This window comes from Equus przewalskii, chromosome 8, assembly GCF_037783145.1.
Source record: "Equus przewalskii isolate Varuska chromosome 8, EquPr2, whole genome shotgun sequence".
In the NCBI taxonomy this organism is placed as follows: Eukaryota; Metazoa; Chordata; class Mammalia; order Perissodactyla; family Equidae; genus Equus; species Equus przewalskii.
In genome coordinates this window covers 80,768,885-80,787,903 of record NC_091838.1, presented here as the reverse complement: position 1 = coordinate 80,787,903, position 19,019 = coordinate 80,768,885, and the positions used below count along the sequence as shown (strand labels likewise).

At 41.6% G+C, this 19,019-nt stretch overlaps 1 protein-coding gene across 9 annotated transcripts in view; it reads left to right on the top strand.

Moving 5' to 3' along the window:
- The window catches only part of TRAPPC9 (trafficking protein particle complex subunit 9), a 626,356-nt gene that overhangs the window by 354,704 nt on the left and 252,633 nt on the right, over positions 1-19,019 (top strand). For all 9 annotated transcript variants that reach the window (XM_070631024.1, XM_070631026.1, XM_070631021.1 and 6 more), the window contains one exon: positions 14,778-14,920. In XM_070631024.1, the coding sequence (XP_070487125.1) occupies positions 14,778-14,920 (143 nt within the window). The remainder of the gene's footprint in view (positions 1-14,777; positions 14,921-19,019) is intronic.

The window sequence follows — 19,019 nt, the reverse complement described above, 5'->3', positions numbered from 1 at the left end:
CTGTAAGATGGGCCCAAGGAGCTCTTCTCTGAAGGATTTTGAGGCTTAAACCACGTGACGAATAAAGAAAACTGAATTGAATGGATGGTAGTAGATGGTCGTTAAAAGGCGGTTTCTCTTCCTTACCCTCGTTTCCTGTTGGCTGAGATACGATGTTCTGGACGATCTCAGAAACAGGAGAGCGGTTTATAGACCAGAGGAAGCAGCTCGGGCTGCTGGACACAGCCTTTCCTACTGCAGCCAGAAGCCCAGGAGAGGGCTCACGACGGCACCTCTCACTAAGTCTCTGCCGCTCAGTTTTCATCCTGGGGGTGGGACACCTGGTGTCTGGATGGGACAGTGGCTCTCTAGCTCTTGGCCTTTTGTGCCAACCGAGCTGACAAATGATTCTGTGAAGCAGTTATTAAATTGATTTCCACTGTGAAGATAAAGGACTGAGGTTCTGAGAGAGGTAGATGCCTACTGGGGTTGCCAACTCGGGGGGCCTAGAAATGCCACTGCTGGCAGAGCAGGTGGGAAGTTTCTGTTTTCTGTTTAAAGAAGGAATTTTGCTGGAGTAGGAAGGAAACAAAGACCATGGGCTAAAAGAGTTGTTGAATAACTGAAAAGATCAGCAGAAATAAATTAAGTCGGAAGCAGCCCAGCCCCGGAGAAAGCAGAGCCTTGTGCGACGGGAGGCTTTGCCATGGTCACTGTCATATAACTTGATTAGCCTAATCTGGCCTGGGCAAAAGGTCCTTTGCCAACTGACCCCTGACTCTCGACAGGGTCGTGCACTTGAGGAGGTAACTCACAGGAGAGAGAGCTCAGGCCTGGGGGTCAGGGGATGAGGGTCAGAGTCCAGCGCGACTCCTGAAGACCATGTGGCCTGGAGTGAGTCCTTGAACCCTGGCTGAGCTCTAGCTGTCTTAACTGAAAGAGGGGGCGTATGAACACCCATGCTGAGGCCTTTCCTGGGAGGATTAGGAATCTTTTCTGAAAAGCATCTGGAGGGGGCCGGCCCTGTGGCAGAGCGGTTAAGTTTGTGCACTCTGCTTCGGTGGCCCAGGGTTTTGCTGGTTCAGATCCTGGACACAGACATGGTACCGCCACTCATCAAGCCATGCTGAGGTGGCATTCCACATAGCACCACCAAAAGGACCTACAACTATGTACTGGGGGCTGTGAGGAGAAGAAGAAGCGGGGAAAAACAAAGAAGATTGGTGACAGATGTTAGCTTAGGTGCCAATCTTTAATAAACAAAAAAGGATCTGGAACCATCCTTGGAGCATGTATGTGCTCAGCAAGGTAGCTACATAGTTCACACAGTTTCAGTTGTTTTTCAAGTCAAAGGCTCTAGCATCCTTGATTTGTTTGTAATTTCCTCAGTGTTTTATTTTGAAATATTTTAAACACAAAGTTGAAAGGATAGTGCAATGAACATCCATACTCTTTATCTTCTTTCTTTTGGTTACCGTTTGAAAATTAACTACAGATTTGATATCATTTCCCCTTAAATACATCTTCATGTATCTCCTAGGAACCTTGACATTTTCCTAAATAACCACTATATTGTTATCACCCTATGTTGGTACAATGATGCTATCTAATATACATTCTGTATTTAAATTTCCCCAATTGTCCCCAAATAATGATTTGTTGATAATCTTTTCTTCCTGATTAATAAGGAATATATGCTTTAGTCCATAATCTCTCCTCCTCCCATCATAGCTTATTCTAAGAGGTTTTCTCTCATTTTTGTTTCACTGACAAGAAGCTGGAATAGGGACCGGCTTGGTGGCGTAGTGGTCAACTTCGTGTGTTCAGATCCCAGGTGCAGATCTACACACCACTCATCAAGCCATGCTGTGGCAGCATCCCACGTACAAAATAGAGGAAGATTGGCACAGATATTGGCTCAGTGACAATCTTCCTCACTGAAAAAAAAAAAAAACTGGTCTAGATCTCACTGCTGTCCTGGGAGGCCTCTCAGTGGTGTGTGACCACCTTAAGAACAGGCACAGGGAAGAACCTTCTCTCCATCCCCTCCGCAGGGGGTTTGGTGTGATAGGAAGGGCCAGATTTGAACACAAGCCTTGGCCTTGGTCCAGGTCAGTTGGTTGTTCCTTTCTGTATCTTGGATTCCTCAGGTGAAAAACCAGGTTGCTGACTTGATTATTTCTAAGGCCCTCCTTTTTTTGTGAGGAAGATTTGCCCTGAGCTAACATCCATTGCCAATTCTCCTCTTTTTGCTTGAGGAAGATTGGCTCCAAGCCAACATCTGCACCAGTCTTCCTCTACTTTGTATGTGGGATGCCTCCACAGCATGGCTGATAAGTGGAGCAGGTCCGTGCCCAGGATCCGGACTCTCAAACCCAGGCTGCTGAAGCAAAGCTCACAGAACTTTAACCACTTGGCCACTGTCTAAGGCCCCTTTCTAATTCTAACTTTTGGCAGCTAAAGTTATGTAATCTTTGTGGGGAGGAGAGACTTGAGAGATCACTTAGTTCACCTCTGCCGTGCAGCGTAACCCAGACAGCTGTTCAGTGTGTGAACACTGAACTGAGAGAGACCTCATTGTTTCGCGGGACTCTAGTTATTTTGACAGTTAACTATATATATAATACAGTGTATTTTTCCCCTCCTGCGTGTAGTATACTGATGGTATTAATCCTATCCTCCCTTCTTCAGGGGACCAGGGATGGAGACTGTGCAGGGATGTTCTGAGTGTGCTGTGTGTAGAGTTGGGTCAGGGAATCCCAGTGGCTGAGGGCTTATTTTCCTCTTCTGCTGTTGAGGCTGGTCAACAAGGCCATCAAGCTATACTTTATCAAAGGAGTCACCTACAGTCTTATGGGAAGCGTTGTTGGTGGGCGCTATGGTTAAGAGTCCCTCCACCATGGCGTAAGTGTCGTGAGTAGTCTCTGCTGGGGGTGCTTAAGTAGGAAGCAGTTGGTGATGGACTAGGCACTGCTGACAATCTTGAGGGAGTTTTCATGCTTCTTGTGGCTCATTCTCATTATATACTTGGGGCTATCAGCAGGAGGGGAAGGAAGAGATGATAACTCCTTTGGATCCACCCTTCAGGTGAGACTCATGGTAGCTGTAGACTCCATAACATATTCAGTATTAGCATCACTCCATTTGATGATGTGGGTTCTTGCTCCTGGAGGATGGATATGGGTTATTCATTGATCATGAACTTCCTTGCCCCTATTGGGACCTGGATGGTCCTTTTAGACTTGTCATGGGTAGAATCATACTGGAATGGGTAGACCATTCTGTTGTTTAATGAAGAGATCAACGAAAAGGTCAATGTAGAGATCAGTGAGGAACACCATGTCCACTTTTCCAGAGTTCAGAGCAGCCCTGGTTAGAGCAGGTGCCTAACATCCCAATTCTGACCTTCACCATCAGGTCTTAGGGACGTGGCTGGCACTACAGCAAAAGGTGTAGCTATCTGCTGAACAGAGTGGATCAGAGAGCCTGTTGTCTGAAACTTCCATGTGCACCGACATCCTTACACTGAGTCTTTTGTCAAAACATGAAAGTGAAAATTAGGGAGAGGGAAGTCAAATGCATTCCATGGTTTAATGACTGGACACAAGTTTTGAATTTAAATATAGCTGGCATTTTAACTGTTTAACGCTTGGGTACATTAAATTGTTCTGTGTTTTAAGTTTCCTTACCTATGAAAAGTGGGTAATAATTATATATTTTATTTTGTATTTTTAAAATCCCATCATTCATGGAAATGGTATACTGGAAAATCCTCCCACTGCTTATCTGGTATACTTACAGCTCCCCCAGTAAGAACCTGGCTACTTATTCAAATCTAATTAACAAGAAAGTGTCTTTACTTCTCTGTGAGTTAAGCCTTTCTGATTTTTGTACCTCTCTTGAGTAAAGCCATAATTGCATCTCAACCACTGGAGTAAGTGAACTCCATGTTTTCAGCCCTGCTTAAGAGACCACATGGCCCCATGCCTACAGAGAGGCAGCATACAGTGAAAGTAGACCTGATCGTGATTCCACACTCTGAGGCTAGAATGCTCTTAGGAACTAAATGAAGATGCAGCCGTGTGAGGGAAGATGTTAGGGCTAATGAGATCAAAGACAGATTTGTCACAGATTTAACATTGGATGGGATCTTATAGTGCACTGGGCATAGGCCAGGTTTCTAAGACATCTCTTTGAGCTCTTTCTCCCTTCCACTCCTATGTTTTCAACTCTTCATGAGTGCTGGTGCCAGGGTCTAATGGTGAGATGCTGTGAGTCCTCTGTGGGCCCACAGTTGAGGTATGGACAGGCCCCTTCCAAAGCACTGACTCGTGTCCTGTGGAGGGGAGCACAGGATGCTTCATGCCTCCAAAGAGGAGGAGCATCTCTCCCCTGACCTTGAAGGTGGAAGCCACCTAGTCATGTGAATCTGACAGGCAGAGTGAGCAGATATTGGCACACCTTGTTTTCTACCCAGATTGCTTTGCCCAACTCCCTCTGTTCTTTCTTAGTGTTTTTGCTTGACCCTACCCCTGGCCACTGTCATGCCTGATGCTGGATGTTCTTGAATGAGGACGGGCCACCTCTTTCTTGAATCAGTTGCTGTGTGCTCTGCATCACTATTGTTTCGGAGTCCACTGACTTAGAGAGCAGTGCACGTGAACCAGGGTCACACGTCCATCTACTCATGTCCTGCGTTTGTAGATTATTCATTGCAGATGTTCTCCATATGCATAATTGGTAACCCAACAGTGACTAGGCTGTAGCCTGTTGGAAACACAAATTCATACCACAATGAGATACACATCTACTAAAATGATTATAATTTTAAAAAATTGACAATATCTAATGTTGGCAAGGATGTGGAGCAACCAGAACTCTCTTTCGTTGTTAGTAGGGTTGTAAAATGGTAATCTTAATTTGGAAAACTGCAGATTCTTATTAAGTTAAATATACACCTTCCGTAATAACACAGAAATTCCAGAGAAATAAAAAAATATATACACACACACAAAATCTTGCACAAAAATTTGTTTATAGCATCTTGATTTTTAATATCCTCAAATTGGGAACAACTCAAATGTCTGTTAATTGGAGAATGGATAAACAGATTTTGGTATATTTATACAGTGGAATACTACTGAGCAATGAAAGAATTAGCTGTGCATCTATAGCTGTCACTATATGTATCCATATACATACAATAACATAGCTGAATCTTGAAAACACTATGTTGCACAAAGGAAGCCAGCTGTAAAAGAGAACATACTATATGATTCCATTTATATGGAATTCAAGAAAAAGCAAATCTAATCTGTGATGAAAATTTTCAGAAAGTGGTCGTCCATGGGAATGTGTGTCTTTGATTAGAAGGGGGCACAGGGGAACTTTCCTGGTTGATGGAAATGTTCTGTGTCTTTACTAGGCTGACAGTTACATAGGCATACATTTATCAAAACTCATTGGATTGTGCACTTGGCTGTATACTTTGACTGTATGTAAAGTTTACCTCATACCAAAAAGGAAATATTAATAAATATTGAACTCTAGTTGGTAGATTTGCTTTTTGTAATAGTATATATTAGCAATTATGAAACCACTTTCTATGTATTTTATATGTGAGCAATTGAGTAAATATATTGAAGATGGATGGGAGGTACATTTTTCACAATTAGAGAAGGTTGTTACAGATGTGGAAAGGGGGAAATCAGAATTTATCTTGAGGTATAAGTTTGGAACTTGAGGTGTCACTGTGAACTCACTGTTTGTGATATATTTCTATATCCTTGTCCATATAAACCTAAATCCATATCTGTATATAAATAGATATAGGAATAGATATCAATATGTATGTGTATGCATATGCAGACATAGACATAGTCATGTACACATACACATTTCTCTGGTTTGGTCACTGGAAAAGGCTTGAAGCAAGAGCGTCTTAGTAGCAATGAGTACGTCTAACATTCGTTTCTTGTTATCATTCCCCACCAAAAAATTCCAGTCCTCTTCAGAGAAATGGCTAATTTCCAAGGCAGGGAAAATAAAAGATGATCCTGGTACATCCTCTTGTTCCATAAAGTAAGGAAGTGCTCAAAGAATGATGAGGACACATCAAAGGACACAGCAGCCAGCTTGAACAGATGCCAAATCTGGGACAATCTGGGCATCAACATGAATAGTGATAGTGACAGATTATAACTCATTGAATAAAATAAGAATCCTTGAATCCATGTGGATGTTAACAACCAAATAAATGGGTGAAGAAAAAGCTCTTTCTTATAGTAGATTGGCAACTACCAAATATGGAATGAATGATATTGTTAGAAAATTATCATTGAATGCTAAAGCTAGTGGGGGAAAATTTAATGAGAAATAGAGTATTTACCCATTCTCAAAGAATCTCCACACAAATTACTTATTGATTACTAAGAGAAAAATAGCTAAACAATGGAGAGACCTTGCAGACACCATCTTATCATATCTATCTATATCATCTATAGCTATGCTTATCTCAAAGAGAGACTTAGAGAATTATAAAATAATGGGAAAGAATGTGAACAGTTTTTGAATTGGGTTACGGGAAGGTTTTTTGTACTTTCAACTTTTCTGTCAATTTGAGATAATATAAAAGTTAAATTTTAAAGTAGTAGAAGAAAACAGGGAAGAATTATATTTTATGACTTTGGAGTGTGGAGGTTGTTTCTAACCATGATTCGAGAACCATAAAAAATAGTGCAAAACGCATAAAAGATTGATGCATTAGCTAGATGAAAATTAAAAATTTCCACAAGGCAAAAGGCATCATAAAACCAAAGACAGTGTCCAACTGTGAAAAACATTTGCAATTTATATCACAGGCAAGGAGTAACTTCCTTAATATGTAAACCTCCTAGAAATCTGGAAGAAAAAAGACTGACAGGTCAGTAAAAAAAATGGTCAAATGATATAAACACGTACTTCCCCCAAAAAGATGTGAAAATGGCTGCTGTTCTTGGTACAAAAAAATCACACTTTTGGCTTGGTCTTTTAATAGTCCCCATACACATCCCACCTCCACCTGCACCTAGTGTTCTACCCCTTCTCAGGGACAGGGACTTCTGGGCCTTTTGAGCAGGAGCTGTTTTGATGGCTGGTGTTGCTCAGACCCATTCTGGCATTATTATGGATGTGCCATTTAATCTGTAGTCGCTTGATATCTTTAAGGCATAATTAACACTGAAGAAAGACTTTGGCCCAAAGTGCTAATTACCTGGAAAGTAATGTCAAGGCTTTCATTTGTGGGTTTCATTGACCTTAAGTGAACTGTAGGGCTGGTCTCTTGGGAATGAGCCCCAGCTGGGACCTCTGGTCCCAAACTTTTCACTTACGTGAATCACATCACAGCTATTAATCTTATGTCATATCATAGAAATAGAGGAGAAGGATATCTGTGGTGACAGGTCCAATTGGGGTCTTCAAAAATTAGGGATCTATTTCTTAAACATATAAATTAGTTAGGATACTGTACAACGGTGATTGTTTTTCTCTCGCAATAACCTTAGTTAGATTAGAAATCATGGAACATTAGGTTTGTAATACAGAATGAACAATAACAGTTCATATAAGAAATGGTAAGAACCTCAAGCAATATCTGGCACAACTCTGATTCTACAAATGAGGATATTGATAGCCAGAGAAGGGACATGACTTTCCCAAGGTCATGGGAAGTTTTGATTATAGTAAATCATAATCGCCCTTTCATGACTTCTGTTGCAGAACTTGGGAATCCTGAGGCTCCACTTGGAGGGTTTTGTTTGTTTTTTTAAGACGTTTTTGTGTGTGTATGAGGAAGAATGGCCCTGAGCTAACATCTATTGCCAATCTTCCTCTTTTTTTCTTCCTCCCCAAAGCCCCAGTATATAGTTGCATATCCTAGTGGTAGGTCCTTCTAGTTCTTCTATGTGGGATGCCACCTCAGTATGGCTTGACTAGCAGCGCTGGGTCTGTGAGCAGGATCCACACTGGTGAACTCCTGGCTACCGAAGTGGAGAGCGTGAACTTAACCACTATGCCACCGAGCTGGCTCTGGAAGTTTGTTTGTTTTAATGTTTGCAAGTGATTGCGTGCCCATTAATGGTCAGGATCCATTTCTGAAATCAAGTTTATTGAGTGTAATTTTCATTTTATAAAATAAAGCCATATTAACTATACAGTTTGATGAGTTATGACAAATGTATACCCTCATGTAACCCCTATCACCATCAAGATGTAGAATATTCTCATTACCCCTAAAAGCTTCCCTGACCCCTTTGCAGTCAATCCTTTCTTGCCCCAACCCCAGGCAACTACTGATCTGCTTTCTGTCACTAAAGCCTAAGCATTTCTAGCATCTCATATACATACAAACGTATGGTATAGACTGCCTCTTTCACTTAGGATGATGTTTTTTAGATTCTTTCATGTTGTGTGTATCAGTAGTTTGTTTCATTTTGTTGCTGAGTAGTATTCCATTTTATGGATATACTACAATTTATCTAGTCACCTACCTCTTGTTGTACATTGAGGTTATTTCCCATTTGGGATAATTATGAATAAAGTTGCTGTGGACATTTGCATACATGTCTTTGTGTAGATATGTTTTTATTTTTCTTGGTAGGAGTTTCATTGCTTAATAATATGTTAATTCTATGTTTATAAGGAACTGCATAGTTGTTCCAAAAGCAATTATACTATTTTACCTTACCATGAGCAATTTCTGAGAATTCTAGTAGATTCCTTAGGATTTTTTTTTTTTGGTACATGATTGTGTTGTCTGAGAACAGTTTTACTTCTTCCTTTCCAACATGTATGCCTTTAATTTCTTTTTCTTGCCTTATTGAGCTTGCCAGGATCGCAAGTACAATGTTGATAGCAGTAGTGACAGCTACATCCTTACCTTATTCTGGATTTTAGGGACAAAACCTTCAGTTTACCATTAAGTATGGTTTTAACTGTGAGTTTTTCATGGGTGCTCTTTGTAGAGTGAGGGTATTCCTTTCTATACCTAGTTTGCTGAGATTTTTATTAAAAATCATACATTGGTTTTGAATTTTGTCAGTTGTGTTTTCTGAACGTATTGAGAAGATCATATGGCTTTTCTTTACTTGTCTCTTAAGTGTTAATTATTATTCTGATGTTAAACTAACCTTGCATTGTTGAGATAAACTTACTTGGTCATAACGTATTACCCATTTTATATATTACTGAGTTTGATTCAGTAATATTTTGTTAAGGGTTTTTACATCTAAATGAGGGATATAGGCCTGTGGTTTTTTTCCATGTAAACTCACTGATTTTGGTATTTGGGTTATATTGGCCTCAGGGGAAAAATGGAGATGTTTTCTTCCTTTCTTTATTTTTTGAAGATATATGTGTAAAATTGATATTGTCTCTAACATAAAGGTTTGATACAATTCAACTGGGAAACCATCTGAGCTTGGGACTTCTTTTAGGAGAGTGTCTTCAGTTGTGAATCCAATGTCTTCAACTGACATGTGGCTCTTCAGGTTTTCTGTTTCTTCTTGGCTCTGTTTGGTAATGTGTCCATTTTATCTAAGTTGGTGAATCTACTGGCACTAAATTGTTTACACTATTCCTTTACTATCCTTTTAATGTGTGTAGGATCTGTACTGATACTCATTTTCATTCTTGATATTGGTAATTAGTTTCTCTCTTTTGTCCTTGGTCAGCCTAACTTGGAGGATTGTCAATTTTATTGATATTTTCAATAACTAGGTTTTAGTTTAATTGACTTTTCTCTATTATTTGTCCATTTTCAGTTTAATAATTGCCTAATCCTGTCTTCCTTGCCAGGTTGCTGTCCCTTCCTATCCAACTCCTGCCCACCAGGCACGCATAGTCCTTTCTTTCCTGTATCCTTATGTATCCTAGGACACTTCTCTATGATATAACATATCACAGTTTATCTTCAATGTCTCTGGGCTTGTGTCTTTGATTAGACCGGAGTCCCCAGGGCTGGCACCGTGTCTTCTGCCATAGTCCCTTACATGTGGCAGACATTCATCCTGGGTCAGTGAGTAAATGATTAGATGGATGAATGAATGCTATTCTAAGCAGTTTGCATACATGGCAAGAGAGTGGGCTGTGCAGCCATGTAGCTCTGCATTCAAATCCTGGATGTGCTACTTCCTGGGTGTGTGGCCTAGGCCAGTCAGCTAACTGCTATGAGCCTTCTTTATGAAAACAGGGCTTTCCTTGTAGAGCTCTTAAGAGCATTAGAGTCAATGTGTGTGGATCACTTAGAGCATTTGGCACTTGGTAGTTGGTCAATAAAAGATAGACATTGAAAGACCTTTCATTTTAACTTGAATAATAAGTTTTAGTATGACTAGAAAATATTTTTTTCTGTAGTTCCTTGCCCCTTATGATTCTTGGAATAGTCTTCTCTCAAAGCAAGGAGTACAAAGAAGTGCATTGCTTCTCACACTGGCATAAAAGTGCCAGTGCAAGAGAAGTGCATTGCTTCTTGTTGCATTGTGATTGGAAAAACCTTGAATGTCCCACATCTTTTGTCTTACCAACCCATTTTATGATTTTATTAAAATATTCTACTTTTATTGGGCTGAGGAGGCTTTTGTTTCTTTTTTTAATCAAAAAAGAAGGGCAGTAATACTCAATAATTTCACAGAGCCTTTTCTTTACTCGATTTTCATAAATTAGATATTTTCCCCCATAATTATATCTTCTCCTTGGTTCTCTTCAGAGTAAAGAAAGAGCCAGTTTCAAGAAACTGGAAACACAGACTCTTTCCTCCTTGTTATGTGGTGCTTTTGACAGCTGTCTATCTCTGTGTATTTTTTGCTCAGTTCTCAGGTGATTTATGCTACATCACTCCCTGGAGGCAACTTTAAGTTTACCTTAAGCAGAAAAGCCAGTATGGCATTTTTTATTACTTTACGGATTTTGGCTTTTCAAGGCCCTTATTGAGAATCTGGCTGTTTCCTTGACCACCACGCCTGCAATTTGAGGAAGCTGCCATATGTGTGTTGGGTGATGAGCTCGCTTCACTTGTTTATTGGTTAATTTATTTAGACATTCATTCCCTCAATGTTTACTGAGCTTTCTGAGATCAGGGACCTTATTTATCCTCTTCTAAGCACAGAGCCTGGCACTCAGAAAGTACCCAGGAGGCATTTGAAAAGGTGGATGAAAGAATAGACCAAACAAATGAAAGTCAGTTGGATTTAGAAGGTCGTCATAGAAAGGCTTATTGGGATGTGTGTATGTGGGGTCTCGCCTTCTGCTGATGACAAGGGGGTTTTCAAAAAGTATAAGACATATTCACAAGAAACCAGCAATCCTTTGAGATGATGGGACAGTGCTTTATGCTATGGGAAAAGAGTTTTGGGGTTTTGGTGAGTCCAAACTATGATCCTTGAGTATTAAAAAAATTCTGTATTTTATTGAGCCATTTTTAAGTGAGGAGGTCCAAAAGTCTTCTTGGAGAAGGTGTGGCTTTATCTGGGCCGTGAAGGAGAAGTAGCATTTATGTTGGTGGAGGGAATCAGTGAAGGTGATTTCTGCTAGTATAAAAGTTGAAGGGGACCTGTGAACATGTAGGTGTGGAAGACACCTTGAGGAGTGGTGGGAAGTGAGCTTTTAAAATGGACTGGAGGACTTGAACAGACATTTTGATGCTCAGTATCCCTAGTCATCAGGAAAATGCAAATCAAAGCCAAAATGAGACACCACTTCACACCCACTAGGAGGGCCATTATAAAAGACCAAAAAACAAGAAAGATCCCCCTCAAAACAGAAAATAACAAATGGTGACAAGGATGTGGAGAAATTGGAACACTTCTGCACTGTTCTTGGGAATATAAAATGATCAGCCATGGTGGAAAATGGTATGATGATTACTAAAAAAAATAAATATGTAAAAGTAAATGTATACCCAAAAGAATTGAATGCAAGGTCTTGGAACAGATCTTAGTACACCCTTGTTCATAGCAGCATTATTCACAATAGCCAAAAGGTGGAAGCAACTTAAATGTTATTGACAGGTGAATGGATGAACAAAATGTGGTCTATATATACACAATGGAATATTATTCAGCCTTAAGAAGGAAGTCACATGCCACAACATGGATGAGCCTTGAAGACATTATGCTAAGTGAAAAAAGCCAGTCACAAAAGGACAAAAACTTTGAGTCGCCTTGTATGAGATCCCTTGTTGTTAGTGCTATCAAGTTGATTTTGACTCCTAGTGACCCTAGTCTGTCTTAGTCTGGAAGCGCCACTGAAACCTGTCCACTGTGGGTGACTGGGCTGGTATTTGAAATACTGGTGGCATAGCTTTCAGCATCATAGCAACATGTAGCCGCCATGGTATGACAACCAACAGTTGAGTGGTATGGTTCCCTCACTGGGAAACAATCCTGGGCTGTGGCAGTGAGTGCTGAATCTTAACCACTAGACCACTAGGACTGGCTATGTGAGGTCTCTTGAGCAGTCAGATTCACAGACAGAGAGTAGAATGGTGATTGCCAAGGGCCGGGGGAGAGGAAATGAGGAGTTAGAGTTTAATGGGTACAGAGTTTCAGTTTGGGAAGATAAAGTTCTAGAGATGGAGAGTGACGATGGTTGCACAACAGTGTGAATGTACTTAATGCTCCAGAACTGTACATATTAAAATGGTAACTTTTATGTTTATGTTATTATGATAAAAAGTATAAAAAATAAAAGAAATGGCACTGAACTCCATTTCTGATTTCTTCCTTTTCTAAGCCACATTGCCTCGCGCTGTCCGGTTGTGACATTGCATGGGGAGAAACCAGTGAGGCCCCGTGGGCATTGTCTGTGCCAGACCTGGTGTCTGTGCTCACACAGTGTGCTCTGGCTCCCACTCTCGCCGCTGCTTTTCTGGAAGATGCTACCAGGGTCGTTAGTGACTAGTTAATTGCCAAATGCAGTGGACACTTTCTCAGACCCTTTGTCCCATGGCTTGGCTGAGGCAGTGGGCATGCTGGTCTTTCTTCCCAGAGCTCTGCCCTCCTTGGGTTTCCTGGATACCAGCCTTTGTCTCTTGTTGCTTGTGCTTTGGGTGTCAGATCTAGGAAGCCATTCCTAATCCATAGTCACGGAGATTGACTCCTCCATTTTCTTCTTTGAGTTTTATTGGCAAACTTTTCATGTAAAGACCATACAGTAAGTTTTTTAGCTTTTTGGGCCACATATGGTCTCTGTTCCATATTCTTATTTGGTTTTGTTGCTTTGTTTTGTTTTATAACCTTTAAAAAATGTAAAAACTGTTCTCAGTTCTCAGGGCATACAAAACCAGGCTGTGGGCCAGATTTGGCCCATGGGTCATATCTTGCTGACGCCTGTTCGAGGACCTTGCTGTGAAAGGTTGAGTCATTCTAGTGAGGAGTTGAGCTGGGTTTGAGATTTGTTGTTGCTATAGATGCTTTTGGTGCACCACAGGCTCCAGATTGTGCTAGGGGGAGGAGAAGAAAGTAGGGGCTGCTGAGATGCCAGGGGGTTTCCCGTAATGGTCCCCTCCATACTCAGCCCTCCCTCCCTGCCAGCATCAAGGGTGGGGGCTCTCCACACCATTGTTCCTCCCTCAAGGGTGCTTCTTACAGGGTGCCTGCCAGGTTTGTGGCGGGAGCAGATGAGGTTTCTCTTTTGTCCTTGTGCTACACTGTGCACCTGGGGCTTGTGGGTGGGGCTCTCTTGGCATTCCTGTTCCTCCTTCCCATACCAGCTAATCTCTGCCTATTATCATGGTGGTTGTTGTGTATGAGCGGGTTTCTGGCCCCTGCCCAGAGGTAGGAGACCTCTGATGGCATTGGTATGGGATCCTAGCTCCAGACTGGCTCCTTGCCCTCCCAGCAGCTTCTGCCCTTCCCCTACTAGAATGGATATTTACTCCTGCCTTTGTGCCCTTGTTGTTTGCCACACTTCCCCTAGAAGCTTAAGATTTTTCTTCAGAGGAGAGAAGGGTCTGGATGGGGGTGAGATGGGGGTGGGGGTTGGAGCTGAGTTTTCCGTTTCTTGCCTTTCCTGGCAGCAGCCAACCCCCTCCTCCACACCTGCACCACCAAGGGGGGCTCTTTCGGTTCCCCTGTCTCACTACCAGTCCTTCTGTGAGCACCCAAGGAGGTCTATGGAGAAGAGCCTGGGGTGGGTGGGAACTGCCCTCGTGTCTGGGCTTCTGGGAGGTCTTCACTATCATTGGAGCCCCTACAGCCTTCAGCAACTCGTTAACATCTGAGCTGATTCCTTCCAGCCAGCTTGTGTGGTAGCTGGCTCTGCCCCTGGTGAGACCGTGTCCCCACACTGTCCCTCCTGGAATGGCTTCTCCCTCTTTGGCCTTCTGGCTCTGTGGTTGCCCTATGACTTTTCTCCCAACGAGTTCAAGGAGGCATCATGAATTTGTAGCTTGTCGGCTTTACTCACTGTTAGCCTGGGAGTCACGCTCTACCTCCTTGATGGAAGTACCCACCCCCCAACCTGATATGTGTGTTTAAATGATGCTGATCGAAATGAGTTTTTCTCTCTAAAATGCTGTACCCAACCACAGAATTATTTTAGAGCATCTTTCCACTTGCATATCCGGGCTGAGAATCCTTGGTGTAGACACGGGCCATCATAGGAAAGATGGTGTCAGGTGTCAACTCTAGGTGAGAGTTGCCCAGTACTAATAACTTTACCAGTTGGGGTTATCTTCAGCCTTAGCTAAGTGAAGCCTGCCTCCCGGGGGAACGCTGATCAGCTTAGGGAGTACTAACTTACCATTTTTTACATCTTTTTAGACCCTGGAAGCTATCCTGAATTTCAAATACTCCGGAGGCCCGGGCCATGTTGAAGGATATTACAGGAACCTCTCCCTGGGGCTGCATGTAGAAGTTGAGCCATCTGTGTTCTTCACCCGAGTCAGTACTCTGCCTGCAACCAGGTAAACGGCTCTCTGCTTTATGATCACCTTGTTCTAGTCTGACAGCACTGCTTTTGGGATTCTGATCTTGGTATTCATCTTGGTCCCACCTCCCGTCAGATCCAAGCTATTGTTGCTTAGCCTCCCCGGGACTTAGATCCTCCATCAGAAAAACAGGCAGTGTATGCAAATGCCTCTTCAGTTAGTTATGAGTGAATGGATGTTTACACCTCATAATGTGCTATAATGATAATGTTAACATTGCACCATGCTTGTTTGTGGTCATTATTTTCTGGAACATGTTTCCTGCTCATTGCCCTGAGCCTGGTCCTGGCTCCAGTCTGGTTCAGCTCTTCTGTTAGCAGGCAGCTCCGCAGATAGCCACATGTCTTGGAGACTCCTGGAGGAGTCTAACATCTCTTTTTATGTCACTTCTGGCATCCTAGTAAGACTTTGTGTTTAGGGCCAGGCTGTCCAGCATCTCAGCACCCCCACTTCATGGGGCTCCAAGCCATCTGAGGCATTGGGTCATTTCTGCCCAGAGAACGCTTCTTGCACAGAGGCTTTCACTCCTGTTTACTTCTCCGGGCCTAGTCTTCCTTCAAAGAGGAAGAAATCAGATAGTATGTCTACTTCAAACCCAGAAGTGGCCAGAGATACTAGAAGGGGTATTCTGTAAGGTGAGAGAATGACAATTTGTGATCCTAAAGTCTGAGCTATGGTGAAATGGGAGGAGTGGGGCCTGAAAGTACTGGGTGGAGCTCCAGCCAAATGGAGACTCTGTCTCTGAGATTCCTGCCCCAGGTGGCGAGTAGCCTTTGGAAAGCGGATGCCGATCACCGCTGAGCACTTCCATATTTTCATGTCTAGTGGAGCCTTACATTTTGAGGTAAGAGGGAGTAGGTTGTATCCTTTGTTTTTAGTAGAGTTAAGGCAGCAGTGATGACTAACACCTACCTGTATAGCCTTGAACATGGGGGAGAGAAGATCACATGCAGCGTCCCCCTCCCCTCCACCCTGAGGTGTGTGTTCCAGAGTGAAGTAGAGGGATGTTTTTGCCCATGTTAATGTTGATGTAAAACTCCCTTAAAAGTGATACAGCCTCAAATAGTAAGTATAGTTTTAGTGTATAGGAAAGACTATTTTTCTGACCAGCTATTGGGGAATGGCTTCAGCAAGAATTAATGGCTTAGCTTGGGCTTTTTAGCATCACATTTCATCATCTATCACTTTTTCAATTTGCGGAGTAATGATCTTTCTTGCCAAGATTTGCCTCTGTTTTGAATCTGTATAAAGCATCACAGCACTTGCGCCTGGGGAAGCTTTGGCCAGGACTGCTGCCAGACACTATTAGAGCGTTTCAGGCCTCTCTGTGCATAAGGTCCACTCCATCATAAACCTGGTGTGTGTTTCTTTCTCATCCCCCAGTCTCCTGCTGCCATCGCTCATATCAATAGTTCTTAGAAGCAGCACAGGTTGTCAGTGAGTTGGGTTTTTCCCTGTTGGCTTCCATGCTATGGCTCCTGCAGTTCTAAGGGACAATTTCAGATGAGAGAAATGCTGCCTTGTGGCACACTGCAAACACACGCTGGAAGAGCTTGTGGTTAGCTCAAGTGCTGTTTGGCTCCTGGGCACCCAACCTGTTGCCCTCACTCTCTTTTCTTTGGGCCTATGTGTTTCTTTCTCCTGCTCTTGGGATTGAGATTTGGTTTCTTCTGATTCTCCCTTTCCATTCCTGCTGAGTCGAGTTGATCTCCACGTCCTGTGGATTGAACCTCTCAAATGTCTCCTGATCGCCCTCTGCATTCCACTGCACGTCTTTGTCATCTTTCCTTGGGACTCTAGAAATAGTTACTTGCTCGGTCCCCTGCCTCCAGTCTTGCTCCTGCAGCATCCTGTAACTGCCAGTGTTGCCACGTCACTGTCTGGCTTGAAGACTTTCCCAGTGCTTATTTGATAAAGTGCAGAGTCCTTACTGTGATGTTGAGACACTTCAGTATTTGACGTAGACCTTCCTCTTCAGCTCCGTTTGCCCTTGAGTCCTCCATACTTCCTGTGAAAGACACTTTGCTTCTCCCCATCACTAGGATATGTCAGGACAGTTTACTCCAACGTGCCTTGCATACATCTTTTTCTGAAACTGTTCTTTTTCTTAGACTGTCACCCCTTCCTTCGCCTTTTAGAAAATGTCTGTTTGCCATTGATGATCTACATTACCATCTTTGTAACATTTTCTTGAACATGACTAGGCAGAGTGGGTTGGTCTTTGTGTGGCTTCCTTTGTACTTCGTACTTTTAGGAAAGCTCTTACCAGACTAACACCTCCAGCTATATGAAGCTCTCACTGGGGTAAGAGATGGACAGAGCACAGTCCTTGTGTTTCATCAGCCTGATAAAAGCTCATCAGGCAGAAATAATACCAAATGGAAACTTGGATCTACATTAAGGGATGATGAATCCCAGAAATAATAAATAAGTTAATAAATTTAAAAGTTTCTTCCTCTAACTTCTTAATTTCTTTAAAAGACTTATTGACTATTTAAAGAAGAAATAATAGCATTAACTTTGTTGTTTATATCATATACTGAAGTAAAATATGTAACAGAAAAAGTAGTACAAAGAACTGGAAGAGAAACAGAGGAGAGGGGAAATGAAAGTTCTCATGTGCAAAGTGTTATCATGTTATTTGAAGTTAGAATGTGATAAGTTAAGGATACATATCATGGAGCAACCACTTAAGGTATGGATAATAAGCCAGAAGAGAGAAAATGGAATACTAAAAAAGTACTTAACCCAAGAAGGGGGAAGAGATGGCAAGAAAGGAGGAGAAAAGAACCAGGAAGATATAGTCAAATAGGAAACATATAGCAGTGTGGTAGAACGAAACCCAGTGTATCAAGAATTACACTAAATGTAAACGGACTAAACACTGCAGTTAAAAGTGGAAATTAAGCTAGAACCACCTATATGTTTTCTACAAGAAACTCACGTTAAATATGCACAGTTCAAAAGCACAAACACTGATCATAAGAAAATTGGGATGGATATAAATATCAAACATGTGGATTTTCAGGAGAAAAAGAGAAAGGATAATTTGTAATTATAGAAAGGTCAAGTCATCAAGAGTACCTGACAACCTTAAATGCAAATGCACTTAAAAATATAACTTCAAAAAAAACCTGACATCTGAAGGGAGAAGTGGACAACACCACAATTATAGTTGGATATTTCAACACTTATCTTTCAGTGTTTGTTAGAACAAGCAGACATAAAATTAGTAAAAATAGAGAAAACTTGCACAGTTCTAGTAAACAACTCCAACTAACTGATGTTTATAGAACAGTAAGTGTTTATATTAGAAAAGTTGAATGGTTTAAAATCAGTGATGTAAGTGTCCACATTAGATAAAAAAGAGCAAAATGTACCCAGAATAAACAGAAGTAAAAAAATAATAGTAAAGAGTGGGTATCAATGAAATAGAAAATGGAAAAAGAATATAAGTCAATGAAACCAAGTTAGTTCTTTGAAAAAATTGATAAAATTTATAAACTATAGCCAGGATAATAAAAATTTAAAAAAGAGAAAACATGAATTACCAATAGTGAGAATGATATAAGGACATAACTATAGATTCTGCAGACATTAAAAGAATAATGAGTATATTATGAAAAATCATATTCCAATAAATTTGACAAATGGAAAAACATTTTGAAAGACACAAATTACTAAAATTGACACAAGAAGAAATAGAATCTCTGGGATAGTCATACATGAGTTAAAGAATTTAAAGTCTTAATTTAAAATTCCTCACAAAGCAAACTTTAGGCTCAGATGGCTTCACTGTGAAATTCCTAAAGCTTTTTTTTTTTTTGAGGAAGATTAGCCCTGAGCTGACTACTGCAAATCCTCCTCTTTTTGCTGAGGAAGACTGTCCCTGAGCTAACATCCATGCCCATCTTCCTCTATTTTATATGTGGGATGCCTACCACAGCATGGCTTTTTGCCAAGCAGTGCCATGTCCACACCTGGGATCCAAACTGGTGAACCCTGGGCTGGCAAAGTGGAACATGCAAACTTAACCACTGTACCACCAGGCCGGCGCCTCCTAAAGCTTTTAAGA